This window comes from Myotis nattereri (assembly GCF_964212035.1).
Source record: "Myotis nattereri genome assembly, chromosome: 3".
Lineage (NCBI taxonomy): Eukaryota > Metazoa > Chordata > Mammalia > Chiroptera > Vespertilionidae > Myotis > Myotis nattereri.
The window spans coordinates 59,974,128-59,996,252 of NC_138077.1; the positions used below are offsets into that span (position 1 = coordinate 59,974,128).

Below are 22,125 nucleotides of genomic sequence, written 5' to 3' on the forward strand. Positions count from 1 at the left end.
TTCAATTTATTTTTAATTCTTAAAGATTGATTTTCTTCTTTTTTTGTATTATCCAACTCTCTCTTCTCAATACTGAGCCATTCACTGTTTCACCAGCTCCTCATGTGTGAATCTCTGTGAATGTGTGCGAACATTGGAGTTGATTGTCTACCCATGGGGGAGCCCAGTATCATGATATGTAAGGTCTCTACACTGGGTATCCATGGACTGCAGGGGAACCTCACATGCGAAGTCCCATGCCAGTGAGTTCAGTCTGTCCCAGGGGGCCTTTGCAATGTACTCAGAAATTTATCCCCTGGGGAATTTATGTCCAGATGGGCAACCCCATCGTATTCACAGAATCTCCCAAGGATGATTTGGACTTAAAATTGTCAGCCTTCTAGGATCCAGTGTTGATCAGGGTTTCTCAATCTTAGTATTATTGACATTCGGGGCCTAAAAATTATTTGTTCTTTGGGCCATCCTGTTAATTGAAGGATGTTAAGCAGTATCCCTGGCCTCTACCTACTAGATGTCAGTAGCACCCTCCTCTCAATTTTTGTGTGTTTTTTTGTTAATCCTCACCCGAGGATATTTTTCCCAATGATTTATTTATTATTTATTTTTAGAGAGAGAAAGAGGAAAAGGGGAGAGAGAGGAGAGGAGAGAGAAACATCGATATGAGAGAGACACAGATTGGTTGCCTCCTGCACACACCCTGACACCAGCCAGAGAATGACCCTGCAACATAGGTATGTGCTCTTGATGGGGGATTCAAACCTCGGACCCTTCAGTGCACAGGCCAACGCTCTAACCACTTAACACGCTGTCCAGGGCTCCTCTCAGTTTTGACAACCACAATATCTCCAGACATTGCCAGATGTTCCCTGGGGATGAAAAGTCACTCCAGTTGAGAAAGACTGATTTAGACAGACTATTGTGGGCCGCACTGCAGGGACCCCATAGTCATGAACTAAACATGGAAACACCCACCAGACCATTTGATGTCTTCTCAGGAGAAGTCAGTCCAGAGTGTCTGCCCACCGAAGGGTGTGTGCCAGGAGGACACTGGTTTTGGAATGTAACTCCTAGATTCAAGTCCTGCCTTTACAGATTTGGAGCAAGTTTCCTCACTTCTCTGCTCTACGTTTCTTTATTTGAAAACAAGGGATTGATGTTGTTTACCTGGCATGACACTGTTGTAGTGAGGACAAAGTGAAGTTCTACACACACACACACACACACACACACACACACACACACACACTGATATATACTTCAATCTGATTTAAGGATACACAAACATGGACTTGATAATGGTTCAGATATAAGTGTATTTATTTGCCAATATGATTAAAAGGGAAGTCCAGCCAGTGCTGCTCAGTGGTTAAGCATCGACCCATGAACCAGGAGGTCATGGTTTGATTCCTGGTCGGGGCACATGCCCAGGTTGCAGGCTCAAACCCCAGTAGTGGGCATGCAGGAGGCAGCCAATCAATGATTCTCTTTTATCATTGTTGTTTTTATCTCTCTTTCTCCCTCCCTTCCTCTCTCTAAAATCAATAAAAAACATTTAAAAAATTTAAAAAGGGAAATATAAGAAAAATATACCTTCAAATCCATCATGTAGTACAGGCTTCACTAAAGATTACAATATTACTCTTATGCTATAAGGCACAATAGGAGATGTCTAACTTTAAATAGAAGAAAAAGAACAAAAGGCCTTTTTAGCAATATCAATTAGATTAGGATGCAAATAGTCATGTTTTTATATTTACTTCTTAATTTTGCATTCAGTAATCTGACTAGACTGCACAAGAATTTAAATGTCTTGACAGGAGATAGTAGCTGTTAGTTCTCTTGGGATTTCACTATAATGAACCTGGTAAATAATTCAGGACCATAGGAGAGGCCAATGAGTCGGCAGCACCTGGTGCTATATTGTTCATGCTTAAGCACGCAGAATCCAAAGATAGCATTCTACACCTGTCACTATTGTTCTGGCTTAAGCAGAAATTCTATGTTCTGTGGCAATTGAAATAATAATTGATATTTTTTCCTCTTCCAATTTTTCTCCACAATAAAAGAAAGGTGTGCTAAACTATTTTAAAAACAGAAGTGATATCCTCTTATAAATTTCCACTGGTAAAACTTCAAATCTGTTTTCTGTATTAAGTGATAGAATGCTTTAAAGAATTAGGGACCTGCCTACCTTTTCTGCTGGGGCTAACCTGAGTCTTTCTGTATTTCTACTTTTGTTCTGCAAGGTAGAGCTTCTCTTTATCACAGTATTCACATTGTGAGCATCTTCTGAGGGAAATAACGCCATCCTCTGTCCAGTTTCTCACTCTGAGGACATCCCTAACGTCCTCAGTTTCTCCCCCTATTACCCAAGTGGCCTACCCCACTTCTTCTAGTAGTCTAACAGTTTAAAAACAAGCGGGAAACGATTGGCAAAGGGCTCATATATTCTCCTGTGCCCCCAGCTGAGTGGACATAGGAAGCCCCTCCATTCCCCAAGAGAACAAGAGCCGGAGTGACCGGCAGACATTGCATGCAGACAGCGGGGGCACCAGAGCCCCCCGTCCCCCAGGATCAGACAGAGCTTAAGCCATGAGTTGCATGAAAGATGTTGGGAGGGCAGGGGATTTCTCAGTAGGAAAAAAAGGAAGATATGTTTCACATCTCCGAACTAAAGTTTTTACAGTGCTTGGCCATAAAAAGGACCTGAAGAAAGACTGTAGGGTTTTATATCACTAAAGCTTTATATCTCATTGTCAGATGTGCTTTGTCTTTGTTTTTAAATGATTGCTTATTAAAGAGGTTTACAATATATTTTATTTAAGTATACTATTTTAAACCTTTGTTATATATAATAAAGTATATAACTGTGTGTAATAAAAACATAACTATCTAATTAAAATATATAAAATATTTTAAACCTCTAATAGACCATTTACATATACATAAATGTATAATTTATTTTTAACAGGTTTGATTGCTTTCCTTCGGGACCTGTGTAAGAGTACTTGGAGCAGTGACTGCCATCTGGTGGCAAGCTAGAATCATCACTTTGTGGTTACCAAGATGCCCACTCCTGACTCACATGGTATGCACTGGCAACAGGGCACCCCGACAGCCTGGAGGGTGACTGAGGAAGGAGCTTAGTGAAATCACGTTCGCTTCCACCTGAATGAGTTGTCCATCCCGGGTTTTGAACCAGGAGCCAGCCCCAAAATGGCACCTCTGAAGACAAGATTTGAGATGCTCTTTTGTTTTAGACAAAGATCTGCTGGTTCCCTACCAGCGGGTAATCAAGGCTGAATACGCACACACCAAGAGGGGCATGTGATGACATGGAGCCTGAAATAAACTGCTCTGATTTGTGTGACAGTTTACCTGGCCAGGAGCTGGATCGGAGACCCATTCATGATCTCTGCAAGACAACAATTGTAAGTACGCAGCCCTGGGGTGTCAGGGCTGCTCAGAAATACATGTGTTGGGGGGAAAGGGCTGGGGGAGGAGGAAATGTTAATGAAGGACATGAATTTCCAGGCTTTGGTGATGATGGGGCAGTTCACCTTTGATCTACAGAAGAGCCTCATTCCTAACAGCTTCTCTTTATTCTGTTCTCAGACCTCTTCCCACCACAGTAAGACCATTTCTTCATTATCTCCTGCCCTCGTGGGTATTGTGTGGACTTTTCTCAGCTGTGGACTTCTTCTTATAGTCTTCTTTCTTGGCTTCACAATTCGTTGCAGAAGGAACAGGTAAGCAGCCCATGCCTAGATTCTCATCTCCCATAGCCTGAATCATGAAACCCAGAATGTTAGTATCTTTTTGATACTATAAACTACCAGCTGGTATCAGTATATCGTGTCTCCTTCTGTGGCATTAAGCTATGTAAGAACTTCCCCCCAATGGTCCTGGCCTTGGGGTAAAATTCCCTCTGGAGGAGAAAGATTTAGCCCAGTGTTGTGCTACCTACTGCAAGGATAACCCCTCTCCCCCAAAGAGCATGGAGATCCTCTCCTCATAAAGGAGGTCACAACTCTTCTAAGAAGATGAGGTGTTTGTATTAAAAATGGAGAGCATGTAGAAATCTTCTGAAGCAATACTAAGTTTATGGCAGCACAGTTGGAACCAATCTGGCTGGGTTAAGGTTTCTGCATAAACAGTGAAGCCCTACTACCTGGTTGTTCTGCTAGACAATTCTGACTGGTTGGAAGGTCTCTGGCTCATCAGGGTAAGTATCTGTGGCTCCTGGGGCTGACAAAAGGAAAAAAATGATGACTGTCTTCTGAAGGGTCTTGCAGAATCTTGTCTTCACTGCTATTCAATCCTTCCCTCAAGGACCAACCCTTCCATCCCATCCACTCCAGCACTCTGCACCTCATCCTGCCCCAGCTGTCCCAGGAGGCCTCCAGTCCTCTCTTCCTGCCCCACAGCTGTTTTTTTCTGGATTGAGCCCACATCAGATTTCAACAACTCCCTCAGAGAAGCCAAACTCGTCTGGCCCCACTCCAGCCTTAAACTTGGTGGTGATCAAGTGTATCGTGCTCCGTTACCTGGTTTGGCACTCAGAGGAGGACCAATCAGTAGAATTTGTCTAGCGGGCATTTTGGGGTGCCATTGGCCATTTGAGGCATGGAGGACATGGAATTATTAAGTAGCAGTGACTTGGTCTGCAGGACCAACCTCAACATGGCAGTGATATGTGGTACTCTATCCTGAGTATACCCTACCGCTGCTCCAGCCACTTTCATTCTCAATTACACTAAACCTACTCCCATCTCAAGGCCTTTGACTTACTGCCCCTTAGTGTCCCTACTACCTAACAGTCTTCTCCACATCTTTCCATGACTAGTTTCTTCTCATCATGTAGGTCTTGGCTCAAATGTCACCTCTTCAGAGAAGTCTTCCCTGATCGTGTTATCTAAAGTAGCCTCTTTACCCAATGGCTACCCAGTCCCCATATCTCATTCCATATCCCATCACTGTTTTATTTTCTTCATAGTAAGTATAACTCTCTGATATTACCATATTTATTGATTTACCTTCTTATTGTCTGTATCCCACACCAGAATATAAAGACTGTAAACTCCGGGACCTTGTCTATCATGCTCACTACTGTCTCCAACATTTAGAACAGAGTCTGGAATATAATAGGTGCTTAGTAAACATGTTGCGGCTGCTGCCAAGAAAATGACTAAGAAAGTCACACATTTCAAGGTTAGAGAACTATGAAGTAGTCTTTTTAGCTGTAACACATTTTTATAATGCAAATTAATACCTGATTGGCAAATAAGAAAATAATATTTTTGGTTCGTATGTAATTTTACCCCAGAAAAATAAATGGTTTAAAGAATTCACGAGCAAGTTTTCTACAGTTAAAGAAGGAAGCCTTAAGTTAAGAATACTAGGATACTGCTTTCCCATATAATAATATTAGGCTGGTTTACTGGCTTCAAGAATTGGGTGTCCTTCCTAGAACATGAAGCTATCTGGTGAAGCTGTAGCAATAGATGAAGAAGCAGAAAACACATTTCCCTTGTGTTTAAAAAAATTGATTGTTGAAGAAAGCACAGATCCAGAGCAAATTTGGATGATAATGTTATTTATGGGAGCCAAATACTCTCGAGGATTTAAGCTACAAATATCAGCTATGATCCTGGGTACAAACGATAGTGGAAATTTATTGAGTGCTAGTATTTTAATAGCATAATTACTATTTTTATTAGCATTCTGGTTACAAAGTTAAATATGTTTCAAGTGTTATGGCCATACTATTTCCCCCCTCCCCCAAACACATTATTTTTATATACAGTTTTGTAGAATGCAAAGTTTTAAAAGCATTTATCTGTCTGGTTAAAATAGAAACACTGTTGTAGTAGAACAAGTATGTTTGCTGCCTGTCTTGCTTGCAGTGGGAGCATGACTTGGCATGAGGAATAAAATAGTAAGAGGCACCGTGAATAAAAACACATTTTGCAGTTAAATAGCTTACAGGGTCAGATAAGGGAAGATAAGATAACCCAGTTTCAAAAGTGGTTTCTTAAATAATAACATTTGTTCAAAGGTGCAGTATCACAATTAGATGCTTCATTTCATTCCAGTTCTGTGGTCTCTAAATTTGTGACTGTATGTGTATGCATGCACACATGCATGTGCCAGAGGAAAGGAAAATATTGTAATAAAATAACACAGTAATGTTTGAGTTCAGTTGCAGATACTGCATTTTTTTATAAAAATTTTAAAATATAGTCTACAAGAGAAAAATCAGTAAAGATGTAGAAGACTTGAATAACACTATCAACCAACCTGACCTAATTGACATTTATATAATCCCACACCCAAAATCTGTAGAAGACACATTCTTTTCAAGTATACATGGAATGGTTACTAAGGTAGATCATATTCTGGGACATGGAAAAAGTCTCATTAAATTTAAAAGGATTCAAGTCATACAGTATATGTTCTCTGATGACACTGGAATTAAATTAGAAATCCATAACAGAAAGATCTCTGGAAAATCTTGAAATATTTGGAAACCTAATAGAACACTTTAATTCATGGCCAAGGAGGAAATCAAAAGAGAAATGATAAAGCATTTTCAAGTGAATGAAAATGAAAATACAGCGTATCAAAATTTGTTGGATGCCATTAAAGCAGTAGTTGGTGGCAGAAAAGAAGAAAACTCTGCTTTAAAAAGCAAGAAAATAATAAAGATCAGAATAGAAGTTGATCAAATAAAAACAGAAAAACAACAGGGGAAAACACTGAAACCAAAGCTCTTTATGAAGATTGATAAAGTTGACCAACTTCTAGTTCAAGTGATCAAGAGAAAAAGGACGAATATATAATTACCCAAATAAGGAAGGGATAAGTGATAGCACCTAAGATTCTACAGGTATTAGAAGGATAGTAAGGTAATGTTAAGAATAAGTATGATAGGTAGTCTCTAATATGTTCTTCAATGATTTCTACCTCCTGATAGTTATATTCTTGTGAAATCCTCTTTCCTTGAGTATGACCTGAACTTATTGACTTGCTTATAAATGAGATGTCACTTTGAGGACAAGGTTACAAAAGGACTATATCTTTCATCTTGGATCTGTCTCACTCTTTGAGTCATTCACTCTGAGGGAAGCCACCTGCCACGTTGTGAGCTGCCCTTTGGAGAGACCCACATGGCAAAGAACTGATGTTGCCAGTCTGCAGCCAGCAAGGACCCAAGGCTTCCTAACAGCCATGTCAGTGAACTTGAAAATATATCTTCTGAGGCCTAGAAGTGAATGAGCCTAGAAGCAGATTCCCCCCCACACCCTCACCCCAGTCAACCCTTGAAAGATGGCAGCCATAGCTGGCCCATTGACTGCATTCTTGTGAGAATGTGCCAGAGGCATCCAGCTAATCTGCTTGTATTGTTGCAGTTTTACTCAAAGTCTTCTAAAAATACTGAAAATAATGGAGTATTTCCTAACTCATTATATGAGGACAGCATTACCCTAACATGAAAACCTAACAACAACAACAACAACAAAAACTATAAACTAATATCCCTCATGAACAAAAATTCTAAACCAAATTTTAATAAATGGAGTCCTGCCAAATATCAAAAGGATAATGCTCCATGACAAAGGAATGCAAGGTTGGTTTGACATTCAAAGATCAATCTATATAATTCACCATATTTACCAACTTAAAAAAACACCATATGATCATCTGAATAGAGAAAAAGCATTTAACATGAATCAACATCCATTCCTGATAAAATATCAACAAACTAGGCATAGAAGAGAACTTTCTCAACCTCAGGAAGTATATCTATGAAAAACCTTTAACTAACACCATTTTTTTTTTAACTAACACCATTTTTAATGGTAAAAGACTGATTACTTTCCCCTTAAGACCAGAAAGAAAACAAGATGTTTGCTCTCACCACCTTTATTCATCATTGGAGATTTTAGCCAGTGTAAGAAGATGAGAAAGAGAAGTAGAAGGCATCTATTTTAGAAAGAAAAAACTAAAATAGCTTAACCTTCAGGTGACTTGAAAAAATGAACTTTGATCTACATCTTGCACCATATTCTGAAATTAACTCAAAGTAGATTATAGACCTAACTATAAAACCTAATGCTAAATTTTTCTATTAGCTTATTCTTTTATGAATAATAGTTTTGTGTCCTATTTTAGACATTTTTTCCTGCCTCAAGTTCATTCATGTAGTCTCCTATATTATCTTCTTGAAGCTTTATTATTTGACCTTTGCATTTAGATCTACAGTCTACCTGCGGATGATTTTGTTAGGTAGGATTCCAGTTACATTCTTCCCCATAAACAGTCAACTGACCCAGCACCATTTATTAAAAAGTGTCCATACATGCTTGGCTCTGTTTCTGGATTCTCTATATTCTGTTCCATTGGTCTATTTTTTTTGTATATGAAATTAAGTTTATTATGCACATAGTAAATAGCAAAATGATTCACCAAGAATCAGGCTTAAGTTTTGTCTAGAGCAGCGGTGCTCAACCTGTGGGTCGCGACCCCTTTGGGGGTCGAACGACCTTTTCACAGGGGTCGCCTAAGACCATCGGAAAACACATATATAATTACATATTGTTTTTGTGATTAATTACTATGCTTTAATTATGTTCAATTTGTAACAATGAAAATATATCCTGCATATCAGATATTTATATTACGATTCATAACAGTAGCAAAATTACAGTTACGAAGTAGCAACGAAAATAATTTTATGGTTGCGGGTCACCACAACATGAGGAACTGTATTAAAGGGTCGCGGCATTAAAAAGGTTGAGAACCACTGGTCTAGAGTGAAGCATAGTGAGGAAGGGGTCAGTGATTTGGGATTTTTATTGTGGTTTATGGATGGAGCCTGGATGAGCCTTTTTGTCAGCCAAGTTTGTATTCCATTGGCCTATTTAGCCATCCCTTGCACCAATTGTATACTTAGCATATTTTAATTACTAGCTTTATAATGAATCTTAATATCCAAAAGAGGAAATCCCTTCATTTTGTCCATTTTTTCCAGGTTATTTTTGGCCCTTTAATTTTCCATATATATATTTGAGAATCAGCTTGTTGAATTCACCAGAAAAAAATGTTGGAATTTTTATTGCATTTACATTGAATCCATACATCAATCTGGGGAGAAATTATATCTTTAAAATATTGAGTCTTCCAATGTATAAATATATCATTGATTTGTTTAGAACATATTTAATCTCTCTCAAAAATGTTTTATGATTTTCTATGTATAGATACTGCATATTTTCCCCTAGTGTATTAGTCAGGGTTCAATCACAGAAATGGAACCACTAGGAGATATATGAATTTGTCACAGGCAATCAGCAATAACCATCAAACCGAAAATTATATAGAAGATCCCATATATCTTTGTATGGCACAATATGAGTACAAACTTTCCCATAGCCAACAAGATCAGTACTGCTTTCCTTTCTTCCTGGTCACCTTCATTCAGCTCCAATTACCCAAACCACAAAGCAGACAGACCTGAAACAATGCATATGAAAGGAACACAGGGCCATTCCCTGGAGCAAGGCATACTTTTTTGAAAGGCTATTTTTAAAAAACAGAATGTTGTATTTTTTTGGACTTGCTCATGTTTTTCCACCCCGATGATACATTTGAAGCTCCAAGGAACCCTTAAAATCACATTTTTATATAGTCTCCTGAGCACTGTAGGGGTTTAGCTCAGGAAATATTTACAGTTGATATAGATAAACCTCACTCAGGTGATACTATAAGACTTTAAGGAATGGAAAGAACCAAGAAAATATGAGGATGAGTCTAATCTTTCTCAAAAGTGTGGAGACCTTGAGGCCTTTTATTATAATAGAAAATAATGTGAAACCTGGGGAGTCAGAGAGATCGCAGAAGGCTACAACAATAACATGCTTGAGAACCATGACTCATACAGTGTGTTGGATTTCCTGAAAGCAGAGAGAACAAATACAGCAGGGTACATGAGGTAAGTAAGTCAACTCTGGTGTATCTGTCCGAGACCTGTATAAGGACCTATCTAGGAAGTTGTGATAAAGGGAGGAGGCCACAGGGATGGACACATTTCAGCCATTTACCAGCATCTGGTTCTCTGGCTTCTGCTCGAGCCCATGGTGCAGACAGAGGTGGCAGGTGCCTCTATGCACAGTTCCCAGTGTTGGGAGAGACAATTTGCCATGTACCCTGACTGGCTTTTAGTATTGTACCTAAGAAATCTTTGCTTATTCCAAGGTCAAATTGTTCTAGGTAATACTGAGGACATCTTTTGTTCACTAAAAGATACCACTGATGCAAGCCATGGAATGGGAAAATATATTCACACTACATATATCATCAAAGGATATTTATCCAGAATAAAAAACTATAAATTGATAAGAAAAACAGAGAACACATTTTTTTTTAATGGACAGAAGATATGAACAGTTGCTTCACAAAATAATATATCCAGGTAGCCAATAAACAAATGAAAAAGTGCTCAACTTCATTAGTCATCTGGGAAATGCAAAGTAAAGCCACAATGAGATAACACTGCATACTCGTGAATATCTACAATTTTTTTAAAGTAGACAAAACCAAGTGTTGGAAAGGATGGGGAGCATCTGGAATTCTTATGCATAGTTATGGGAGTATATCCTATATAATAAAAGACAAATATGCTAAATGTCCAACCGTTCGATGGTTCGACCATTCGACCATTCGACCAGGTGCTATGATGTGCACTGACCACCATGGGGTAGACACTCCGACCGGTAGGTTAGCTTGCTGCTGGGGTCCGCCTGATTGGGACTGGGTGAGACGGGCCAGACACACCCTGGAGCCTTCCCATGGTTCCTCCCCAGCCCTGATCATGTACTAGTGGGGTCCCTCGGCCTGGCCTGTGCCCTCTCACATTCCAGAACCACTTGGTGGATGTCAGAGAGCCGGTTTCTACTCACTCCCCACAGGCCAAGTTGAGGGACCCCACCAGTGCACAAATCTAGTATTGTTAATCATTTTAGAAAACTGTCCAACATAATCTTCTAAATCCAAGCATATGCATATGCCATATCAGAAATTCTCACAAAAATTGCATACATATATTCACCAAAATAGATGTACTAGAATATTCATAACAGCAGTATTCATAATAGTCCCACACTGGAAACTCCTTAACTGTCCATCAATAGTAATATCTTAATAAATCACAGTATATTCGATGATTGACTACTATACAACCATGAGAATAGTCTACAGTTCTATGGGCAACAATATGGATGACACTCACAAAAATAATATTGAGCAAAAGAAGGCAGGCACAAAGATTTACCCTGTATGATTCCACTTATGTGAAGTACAAAACCAGGTAAATCTAATGTATGACGTTAGAAGTCAGGATAGCTGGGGGCAGTTACAAAAATAGAAGGGTATAGAGCATTGGTTCTCAACCTGTGGGTCGCGACCCCTTTGGTGGCCGAACGACCCTTTCACAGGGGTCGCCTAAGACCATCCTGCATATCAGATATTTACATTATGATTCATAACAGTAGCAACATTACAGTTATGCAGTAGCAACGAAAATAATTTTATGGTTGGGTCACAACATGAGGAACTGTATTTAAAGGGCCAGAAGGTTAAGAACCACTGCTCTAGAGGTTTAGAGGGTGGTGGTGGGAGCTCAGTGAAGGAGGGAGGAAGAGGAAGGCTCTGGAGTGCTAGTAATATTTATTTCTTGACCTGTTTGCTGGTTGCACAGGTGTGTCGGTTTTCAAAAATTCACTGAATTGTATGCTTTTAATATTCTTTTTTTTATGCTTATTTTTCAATTAAAGTTTTAAAAATTATCTTTGAGTTTTCTAAATAAACACAAGGAAATATCCAAATAGAGGATATATCTCAACTTATCCATGGAGACAAAACTATTTTTTAATATTACTTTCTGAAAAAAATTATCACTCAAGGTTTTATATCATGGACATTTAAAGATAGAATATATAGTTTTACTATAAATGCAAAGGTGAATTGCATAAGACTTTTTATGGCACCATTGATAGTAGTAAAAATATTAAGAATTTATGTTTATCAAGACAACATTCGTAAATAACACCAAAAGTGCAAGCAACAAAAGAAAAATAAATACATTTAGTCTCATCAAAATTTAAAACTTTTGTGTGTCAAAGAACACCATTAAGCAAGTTAAAATAATCTAGAGAATGCGAAAAAATATTTTCAAGTCATGTATCTCATAAGGGACTTGAATATTCATAGCAGCATTATTTATAATAGTCCCAAAGCAGAAACAACACAAATATTCAAATGAAAGAAGTCAGTCACAAAAGACCATATACTGTATGATTCCATTTATATAAAATGTCTAGAATAGACAAACCTATGGAGATAGGAAGTAGATGAGCAGTTGTCTATGGATGGGAAAAGCAAATTAAAACTATAAGATGTCGCCGAAACCGGTTTGGCTCGGTGGATAGAGCATCGGCTTGCGGACTGAAAGGTCCCGGGTTCGATTCCGGTCGAGGGCATGTACCTGGGTTGCGGGCACATCCCCAGTGGGAGGTGTGTAGGAGGCAGCTGATCGATGTTCCTCTCTCATCTATGTTTCTGACTCTCTGTCTCTCTCCCTTCCTCTCTGTAAAAAAATCAATAAAATATATTAAAAAACAAAAACAAAACTATAAGATGTTAAACAAAAACCTTCAAGGCTGAAAGCTATCCTGAAGAAAGAGTTTGTTGATCCATATGCTAGCCAGAAAAAAGGACCAAGTCCTGAGGCATGCATTCTAAACCACTAGCAGCTGAGCTAGATGGAGAAGATGAACATGTCCCTCACCCTGGGGTTAATGGGCTCTTTTATACAATGTTTGGAGAAGAAAAATGTAAACTGTTTTGAAAGAATTTATATGGCTATAGATAAGAGGGAGTGGAGAAGGTTAAGAGGGAGTAGTTCTGGGATGGGTGAATAGTCCATAAGAAAGAATTACTTGATGCTTCTGGATTGGTTGTGGACAACAGTTTGGAAAGTTCATACATGAGCAATATGTGGTAGTGTCTGGTGGTCTGCTATTCTTTCTAGATAATCACTGAGATAGTCTCCTGGAAGTTGATTCAAAGTTTCAACTTAGCCCTAACAGATTTGGCTCAATGGATACAGCATCGGCCTGTGGACTGGAGAGTCCCGGTTTCGATTCCCGTCAAGGGCACATGCCTGGGTTGCAGGCTTGGTCCCCAGTAGGAGGCATGCAGGAGACAGCCAATCACTGATTTTCTCTAATCATTGATGTTTCTATCTCTCTCTCCCTCTCCCTTCCTCTCTGAAATCAATAAAAATGTATATTTTTTAGAAAACCCACTAAGTTTCAACATACATTCAGGAATATTAGCCATCTTTCCTTGGTTTCAGGCCCATGGCCATTAACTGATTAACCTCTTTTGTCTCTTCCACTCAGCCTCCGGCCTGCTATAATTTAGTTGGGGGCATCTCAGAATTTTTCTCTTGAGAGAAATATAACACCAAATGGCTTAAATTTTTAAATATAATATTAAAATAAAGATGTTAAAGCAATGAAACTCATCTACTCAGAGTGAGAGTGCACACTGGTACAACCACTTTGAAAAATAATTTGGCATATCTTCTAAAATAACACATACACCTTGCGAGCCAACAAATCCACTTCTAAGTTAACAGGTATACTCAGGAAAGTGTATTCAGATTTATACCAAGAGTTGTGTAAAGAATATTCACTCTAGCATTATCCCATATAATAAAGAGCTAATTTGCAAATGGTCATCACGCCCTCACTCCATCACGGCTCAGACACTCAACACGGGAAGAGAGGAATGGGGACGAGACAGGCACAAATGAGCTCATGAGAGATGAATGGGGACCAGCCAGGCTGCAGCTGCAGCCGGCCCGGGTGTAGCCAGCCTGGGTCCTGGGTGCCTGTGGCTGGCCAGAGGGAAGGAAGCCCAGGTCCTGGGTGCCTGCGACTGGCCAGAGGAGGGAATACTGGGTCCCAGGTGCAGGGCGAGGCAGAGGTGGTTAGGGGCAATCAGGCAGACAGGCAGAGGGGTGGGGTGATCAGGCAGGCAGGCAGGTGAGCGGTTAGGAGTCAGCGGTCCTGGATTGTGAAAGGCAGTCAGAGATCCCCCGAGAGGTCCCAGATTGGAGAGGGTGCAGACCGGATTGAGGGATGCCGCCCCCCCCCCTGCACAAATTTCATGCACTGAGCCTCTAGTCTCTCTCTCTCTCTCTCTCTCTCTCTCTCTCTCTCTATATATATATATATATATATATATATATATATATATATATATATATGTAATATGCTAAATATCTGTTCGACCAACCATTATGACACTCACTGACTACCAGGGGAAGACGCTCAATGCAGGAGTGCCATGATGCTCACTGGCCATTTACAGAGAAACAGCACCGCAAACTGGCCCACAAAGCAACACTCAGCTTCCCCCAGTTTGACACAGGCCCCGCCACCATCCTGGGGTGACACCCCACCAATTTGTAGCCAACACTGCTGAGACACCATGGTGCAAAATGGGGCCCACAGCCCAGCCCAGCCTGGAAACGGTGGCTGTGGGCACTAGGTAATGACATCATATAGCAACACCTGGCTTCCTCTCCCTAGTGACTAGCCTCCTTGGAGTTTCTTCAGCCCCAGAACATGACTTGCTTTATAGCCAGGTGCAAACAGTTTACACTTTAATCCAGCGATTCTCAACCTGTGGGTCGCGACCCCTTTGGCGGTCAAATGACCCTTTCACAGGGGTTGCCTAAGACCATCCTGCATATCAGATATTTACATTACGATTTATAACAGTAGCAACATTACAGTTATGAAATAGCAATGAAAATAATTTTATGGTTGGGTCACAACATGAGGAACTGTATTTAAAGGGCCAGAAGGTTGAGAACCACTGCTTTAATCAAATGTCTGTGAAGCGTTTTCCCATGCCTCATCTCATTTGATCCTTACAGAAGTCCTGGAGTAGGTAGATAGGAGACTCAGTGGAATCCTATTTTATTTTCATTAGCCAGAAAAACTGAGATTTAGAAAGCTTAGAAACTTGACCTGACTGAAAAGAAGTAAGAAATGGTAGACCTTGAAAATGACTTCAGGTTTTATCTCTGCACAGAATATAGTCAAACACTGCCAGAGTTAAATATTTTACTCTTTGTTCTCCCTGCATGATCTACAATAATAGTGTGCTTTGTGTTGATATTTACTGTTGTGTTGCTGACAATTATCTGAAAGAGAAGTTGGGGTACTTCACTGGGCTTGGAAAAGTTTAGCTAAATCATAAAGCAGGTCTAATCTATACTAGTAATAGAGAAATATGCAAATTTTCCAGGACACCATTACAGTAACAATAAGGACCAGCAGCCTGCCTGGGATGACCAGGCTGGCAGGGGGGTTAGTGAGGGATGTCTGAACAACTAAACAGCAGGCTGCGTAGGGCGACCAGGCTGATGGGGGGGGGGGAGGGCAGTAAGGGGTGACCAGGCCAGCGGTGGGGGGGGGCCGTTGGGAGCAACTAGACTGGCAGGGGGGGGGGGCAGTTGGGGATGATCAGACTGACAGGTAGAGGCAGTTAGGGGTGATCAGGCTGGCAGGCAGGTGAGCAGTTAGGAGCCAGTGGTCCCAGATTGTGAGAGGGATGTCCAACTGCTGGTTTAGGCCCGATCCTGGATTTGAGAGGGTGCAGGCTGGGCAGAGGGGACCCCTCCCCATGCACAAATTTCATGCACCGGGCCTCTAGTTAAGCATTTGAAGCTCTCACAGGCGCCAATCACACATGTGTGTTTTGATCTGTCATTGTCGATCATCAATTTGGTTGACACTTCTATTATAGAGAAAAGGCAAATAGTGATATTAAAATATTTCTTCTAATTAATTTCCTTTCAATGTGCATGAATTCATGCACCAGGCCACTAGTTTGTAATAATCTCAAATGCCCTCCAGTAGTAGAAGGAATAAATAAATCATGATGTATTCTTACAATGGAATACTATTCAGCAATGAAAATGATCGAGTTATAGTTACATCCAGAAACATGGAAAAATCTCACAAAAGTCAAATTAAAAAGCCAGCCACCAAAAGGCATCTTCTATATGATTCCCCTTATATAAAGTTCAAAACCAAACATAGCTAATCTATTGTGTTAAAAGTCAAAATAGTAGTGTAACTTCAGGGAGGGAGGAAAGGAGGATAATTCAGAGTGGAGATTTTGAGGTGTTGTAGTTTTCTTTCTTGACTCAGGTGATAGTTACATCAATATCTTCTTTGTGATTATTCACTGAGCTAAATATTTATAATTTGTGCACTTAAAAATACCTTTTCTAGCCCAAAATTCTTTTAAAATTTTATTACTTTTAATATATATTTAATGAAATCAGATAGGAAGGGAGAGAGAGTGAAAGATAGAAACATCAATGATGAGAGAGAATCATTGACTGGCTGACTCCTGCATGCCCCATACTGCGGACCAAACCCACAACCCAGGCATATGCCCTGACTGGGAATCGAACCATGACCTCCTGGTTCATAGGTCGACACTGTACCACTCAGCTACGTTGGCTGGTCCAAGAATCTTTTTTTTTTAAGTCAGCCTGTCAAGGATTTACTGTTACAGCAGTCATGAAAAGGGAGTAGCAATGTCTTCAGGGGACTGTTGAACACAAAGACAGCATCAACTTCCAAATATCTTCTTTACATAATATCAAATGTCCACATGTGTTCAGCTGTTTCACCCTAATAAGCTTTCTTACTTTGGTCAAATTACTGCATCAAGATTTATTCTTAAATTTCCTGTTCCCTTGGCTTTCATTAATGTAGCTGAGCATCAGAATTTTATTTAATTTGGATGCTAACAAGATTAGACAGTAATCTGACATTAACCAGTTTTTTATCCTATTCTATGCCTTATTTCATCTCACTTCCACTAAAGAGCTTGCTTTGGGGGAGGGAGGTGTCAGATAGTAAACATTTTTTAAGCATTTTGAATTTTGCTATTATCAATGGTGAAAGATACTATTGTGTGTGTATGTGTGTGTGTGTATGTGTGTGTGCGTGTGTGTATGTGTGTGTGCATGCGTGTGTGTGCGTGTGCATGCGTGTATGTGTGCGTGCGTGTGTGTATGTGTGTGTGCATGCGCGCGCGTGTGTGTGTATGTGTGTGTGTGAGTGTGTGTATGTGTATGTGTGTGCGTGTGTGTGTGTGTGTGTGCGTTGGGAGGAGGTGGTGATCAGGATGTTAATCTATGCACAGTGACCTTTATTTCTATCTGACCGAGCAGATGTAGGAATTAATCATTGTCACTCCTAGATGCTGCGGCTGCAGCTGCCTCCCACTGCCTTTCTGCCCCTGATAGATTTATTCGTGCATTTTGTTTGCTGGAAAACATGCCTCAGCACAGAAAAAACTGGCAAATTAGAGACGATTATCTGTGAATATAATTGTCTAGAAACATATTTTTTTCTGCACATCTGTACCTATATATTATGAACTCTTTAAAAGAAGAAAACAAAGAAAAAGAAAAGCAAGCTGGAAATATTGTTTATGTAACATCTGAACCATTATTTCCTATCCTGAGAAATTTCACATTGGACCAGTATCCTGGTTGCAAAGAGCTGACTGTTTTCTAACCTCTATACCCTTCTTATTTTTGTAACTGCCCCCAGTCCCCCCCCCCCCGCCCCCCCCCGCCCCCCCCCCCCCCGGCTCCCAATTATAAGTTTAGTGCCAGTCCCAGAATCTAGGCATACTTTGGTTCCAGGCACGGGAAAATAAGTGTCCTAAACTAGAAGTAAATTCATTTTAGAGCAGACCATAACTAACAGACCGTCAGACCCTAATTAACACTGTCTGAACGCCAACCATCCCCATTACATAGCTATCCCTGCTGCCTCACCAAATCCAACCCCTGGTGACACTGATACCACCTGGAGATCAAAGCCACACCCTTTGGGATGTTGGGAGTCAGCTCCAAAATCATCCAGTATAAATGTCCTGGGCCTGGTTTATCCATGTTCATTTTCCTCCCTCTCTCTATCAGGTCAGCATACCCTGAGGCAGAGGCTAAAGAGGAGCAGCCAGTGCCTATTCAGAGTCTGTTCCTTCCTTTCCAGGGGCCCACTCCTGCCAGAATCCTAGACCTTTGCTGGAGCTATCTATGCTAGCCTGGGCTTTTCTGGTACCACCCCTCACTCCCTGGGACCTCTGCTCATTTTCTGCCTCCCTGACCCTGCTGGATTCTCACTCACAGTTTACTCCTTTGTTGACTCGTTCTGTATTTCTCTTCCTCAGAATGATCTGGTTTTAAACACCCTTGCAGATTGCATCCCTAGATTACCACTGCTTGTCCTTACTTTCCTGCTCCCAGTATCTGGTTTATGTGTCTTAATCTTATGAGTCTGCATAGACTCCTGAATTCAAACTATTTTGGTCTAAGCTCTTCACCTACCATTGAGCCCCAGCTCTGACAGTCTTCCTGTTTCTGATAGTTTTACCAAGCACCTTATTAGGAAAAACAGGTTAATCCCCTGATGTCAACCTTAGTGATGGGGCCCGTCTCCCAGAAAGAGAAGCAAGCAAACTAAGTGTCCATTTGACAGATGAGTGGATAAATAAAGGGTATTATATATTCAATGGAATATAATCCAACCTGAAAGAAGGAGATTCTGATGCATTCTACTGCAGGGATGGACCTTGAGGACATTATGCAATTATTGAATAAGCCAGCCACAAAAAGATAAATACTGCATGAATCCACTTATATGAATTAGCTATCATAGTCAATCTCAAGGAAATAGAAACTAGAATGGTGGTTGCCAGGGGCTGGGGGAGGCAGAAATGGGGAATTATTGTTTAAAGGGGACAGAGTTTCTGTTAATGTTCATTTAATTGTTGTTTAATGGGTATAGGGTTTCAGTTTTTGTGTGTGTGTGTGTTTTTTTAAAATATATTTTATTGATTTTTCACAGAGAGGAAGGGAGAGAGATAGAGAGTTAGAAACATTGATGAGAGAGAAACATCGCTCAGCCGCCTCCTGCACATCTCCCAGTGGGGATGTGCCCGCAACCCAGGTACATGCCCTTGACCGGAATCGAACCTGGGACCTTTCAGTCCGCAGGCCGACGCTCTATCCACTGAGCCAAACCGGTTTCGGCGGGTTTCAGTTTTGCAGGATGAAAAATCTCTGGAGACTGATTGAACAACAATCCTCTATAATAAAAACCTAATATGCAAATTGTCCCCTCAACTGGGAGTTCGACTGCTCGCTATGACGTGTGCTGATCACCAGGGGGTGTTGTGGAACATGGCAGGTGTTGGTGATGCGGTGTTGGCAGTGGGCGGCAGTGGAGCTCTGCCAGCCCTGATGGGCCCTGACAAGAGCGGGACCGCAGTGGGATGGTGGAGCAGGTGAACAGGCAGCGCCAGGCCAAGGCAGGTTTGAGCGGGGCCCCCACAAATGGCACTGAGGGAGCCAGGCGGGGGGGGGGCCCATTCCCAACCTATCACCCTGCAGATGGTGACCAGCGCAGTGGCGAGGGGCAGGGCAGCCGCCTGGCTCCCAGGAGCTGAGGGAGCCAGGCGGGGGGCCTCGCCCCAATTGATCACCCCACAGGTGGGATGGTGGAGCAGGTGAGGGGGTGGCACCAGGCCACCCTGCAGGCCACCCCGAGGGACCCCACCCATGCACGAATTTGTGCACCGGGCCTCTAGTGGGAATATAATTAACACGACTGAACTATACACTTAAAAATGGTTAAAATAGAAATGTTTATGTTATTTTATTGTAACTTCCCACAATTTAAAACTTTTTAAATGTTTTAAAGAGAAAGCAATACAAACTCTTATTGGTAAGTAACTACTTTTGGACAAAAAAATCTATTATGGGCCATTTTCTTTAAACTATATTTCAGCGATTGTCAACCTGTGTGCCACAAGAATTTTTAAAACAGGCAATACCTGATTAATCAGGGGCACTAACCTCTTTTTCCTTAGATTGTCAACAATAAAAGAATGAAGTGACAACAGTCAATACAACAATAGCCGTCTGGTGTGAATGAATCAAAATATACTTATTTTTTTTGTCAGATTGGCAAAAAATATAGTTTTTGGTATACCACAGAATTTTAGTAATTGGTTTACGTGTGCCCTGAAATGAAAAAAAGCTGAAAATCACCGCTGTACTTATTACCTACCCAATTTCTTAGGAGATGATCATCCTTAAATCACTACCTGTTTTGTGGAGTTGTTACTTTGTTTTTCATTTTTTATTGCATTTATCTGGGTGACATTGGTTAATAAAATTACATAGGTTTCAGGTGTACAGTTCTATAATATATCATCTGTATATTGTATTGTGTGTTCATCACCACAAGTCAAGTCTCCTGTCATCATTTATCCCCCCTTTACTCTTTAGTAGCTCCCTCACTCCCCTTTCTCTCTGGTAATCACCATACTATTGTCTGTGTCCATGAGGGATTTTTTGGTTTTGTTTGTTTGTTTTTTCTTAATCCTTTGTTACTTTATTTTTCATATCCTAAATGTTCATATCTGAACTTTGAAGTGGTATCTTCTCTTTCAACTATTCCAGAATTTCATTCTACCATTCTCAAGATCTCTTAGTGATTTAATAGGTTTCTATCACATCCCCACTGACCTTCCTCTTTCAAGGCTGCATAATGATCTGTCTTCGTTTAATAGAGATCCTGACATGCTAGTTTTCCTTCTCTGGAATTTATTTTCCTTTTATAACCAAAGCCAGATGTTTCATTTTGGTACACTATGAAACTTTACCCTGGACTTCAGAGTCTCAGAAGAAAAGGGAGGAGATGGCCTAGTTTTATGTGAGATGCACAACCAACAACAGTAAAATAGAAATGTTATTGCAAAGGGAGTCATTCTCAAAATCTCCATTGGTAAACAATTTTCATACACATAAGATAACAATAGGATATACTTATTCTTTTTTTTTCTTTTGAGATATAATTCGTGTACCATGAAATTTACCTTTGTAAAGTGTACAGTTCAATAGTTTTTAGTATATTCACAAAGTTAAGGAATCATCAGCACTATCTGATTCCAGAATGTTTTTATTGCCCAAAAAGAAACCTTATACTCATTTGCAGTCTCCTTCTATTCCTCCCTCCCTTCAGCTGCTGGCAACTACTAGTCTATTTTCTGTCCCTATAGATTTGCCTAATCTGATCAATGCACATAAGTCTTATATAATAAAAGCCTAATATGCAAATTTTCCCCTCCACCAGGAATTCTACCTGGGGGGCAGAGTTGGCAGGCCAACTGCAGGAAGGGAGGCCCCAGTCAGCATCCGGCAGTCACTAGGGACCCTACTGTGAATAAATTTCGTGCACTGGGCCTCTAGTGGAATCATAAAAGCATGTGGCCCATGTGGCTTCTTTCACTTAGCACAATGTTAGCATAATGATTACAGGGTTTATCCATGTTAAAGTAGAAACAGTACTTCATTTCTTTTTATTGATGAATAATGTTCTGTTTTATGCATATTCTACATTATGTTTTTTCATTCATTAGTTGATAAGTATTTGATTGTTTCCACTTTTTGGCTATTAAAAATAATATGCTGGTGTGACCATTCATGTACACGTCTTTGTGTAGTCATGTGTTTTTGTTTAGCTTGGTTATATACCTAGGAGTGGAATTGCTAGGTCATATGGTGGCTCTGTATTTACATGCAAATCTATTTTCTGAAGTGACTGTACCTTTTTACAGTCTCACCTGCAATGTATGGGGAGTTCCAATTTCTCCACATCATTATCAACACTTGCTATCATCTGTTTTTTTTATTTTAGCCAACAAAGTGGTTTTGATTTTACTCAAATCGTTGTGATTTTGATTTGCACTTCCCTGGTGGCTAATAACATTGAGCATCTTTTCACATATTTATTGGCCATTTATATATGTTCTTTGGAGAATTTCTATTCAAATCCTTTGACAATTTTTAAAGTAGATTATTTATCTTTTAATATACTTAAACCATTGATTTCTCAAATTTGGTTAATGTTAAAATCTCCTATGGAGCTTTTAAAAAGTCTTGATACCCAG

The 22,125-nt window shown here is 40.3% G+C and overlaps 1 protein-coding gene across 2 annotated transcripts in view; it reads left to right on the top strand.

Annotated features, from left to right (window-relative positions):
- Positions 1 to 3,335: 3,335 nt before the first annotated feature.
- GPR156 (G protein-coupled receptor 156) overlaps positions 3,336 to 22,125 on the top strand; it is a gene marked incomplete at both ends in the record, with an annotated part of 60,103 nt that continues 41,313 nt past the window's right edge. For both annotated transcript variants that reach the window (XM_081086884.1, XM_081086885.1), the window contains 2 exons: positions 3,336 to 3,431; positions 3,616 to 3,749. In XM_081086884.1, coding sequence (XP_080943010.1) covers positions 3,336 to 3,431; positions 3,616 to 3,749 — 230 coding nt within the window. The remainder of the gene's footprint in view (positions 3,432 to 3,615; positions 3,750 to 22,125) is intronic.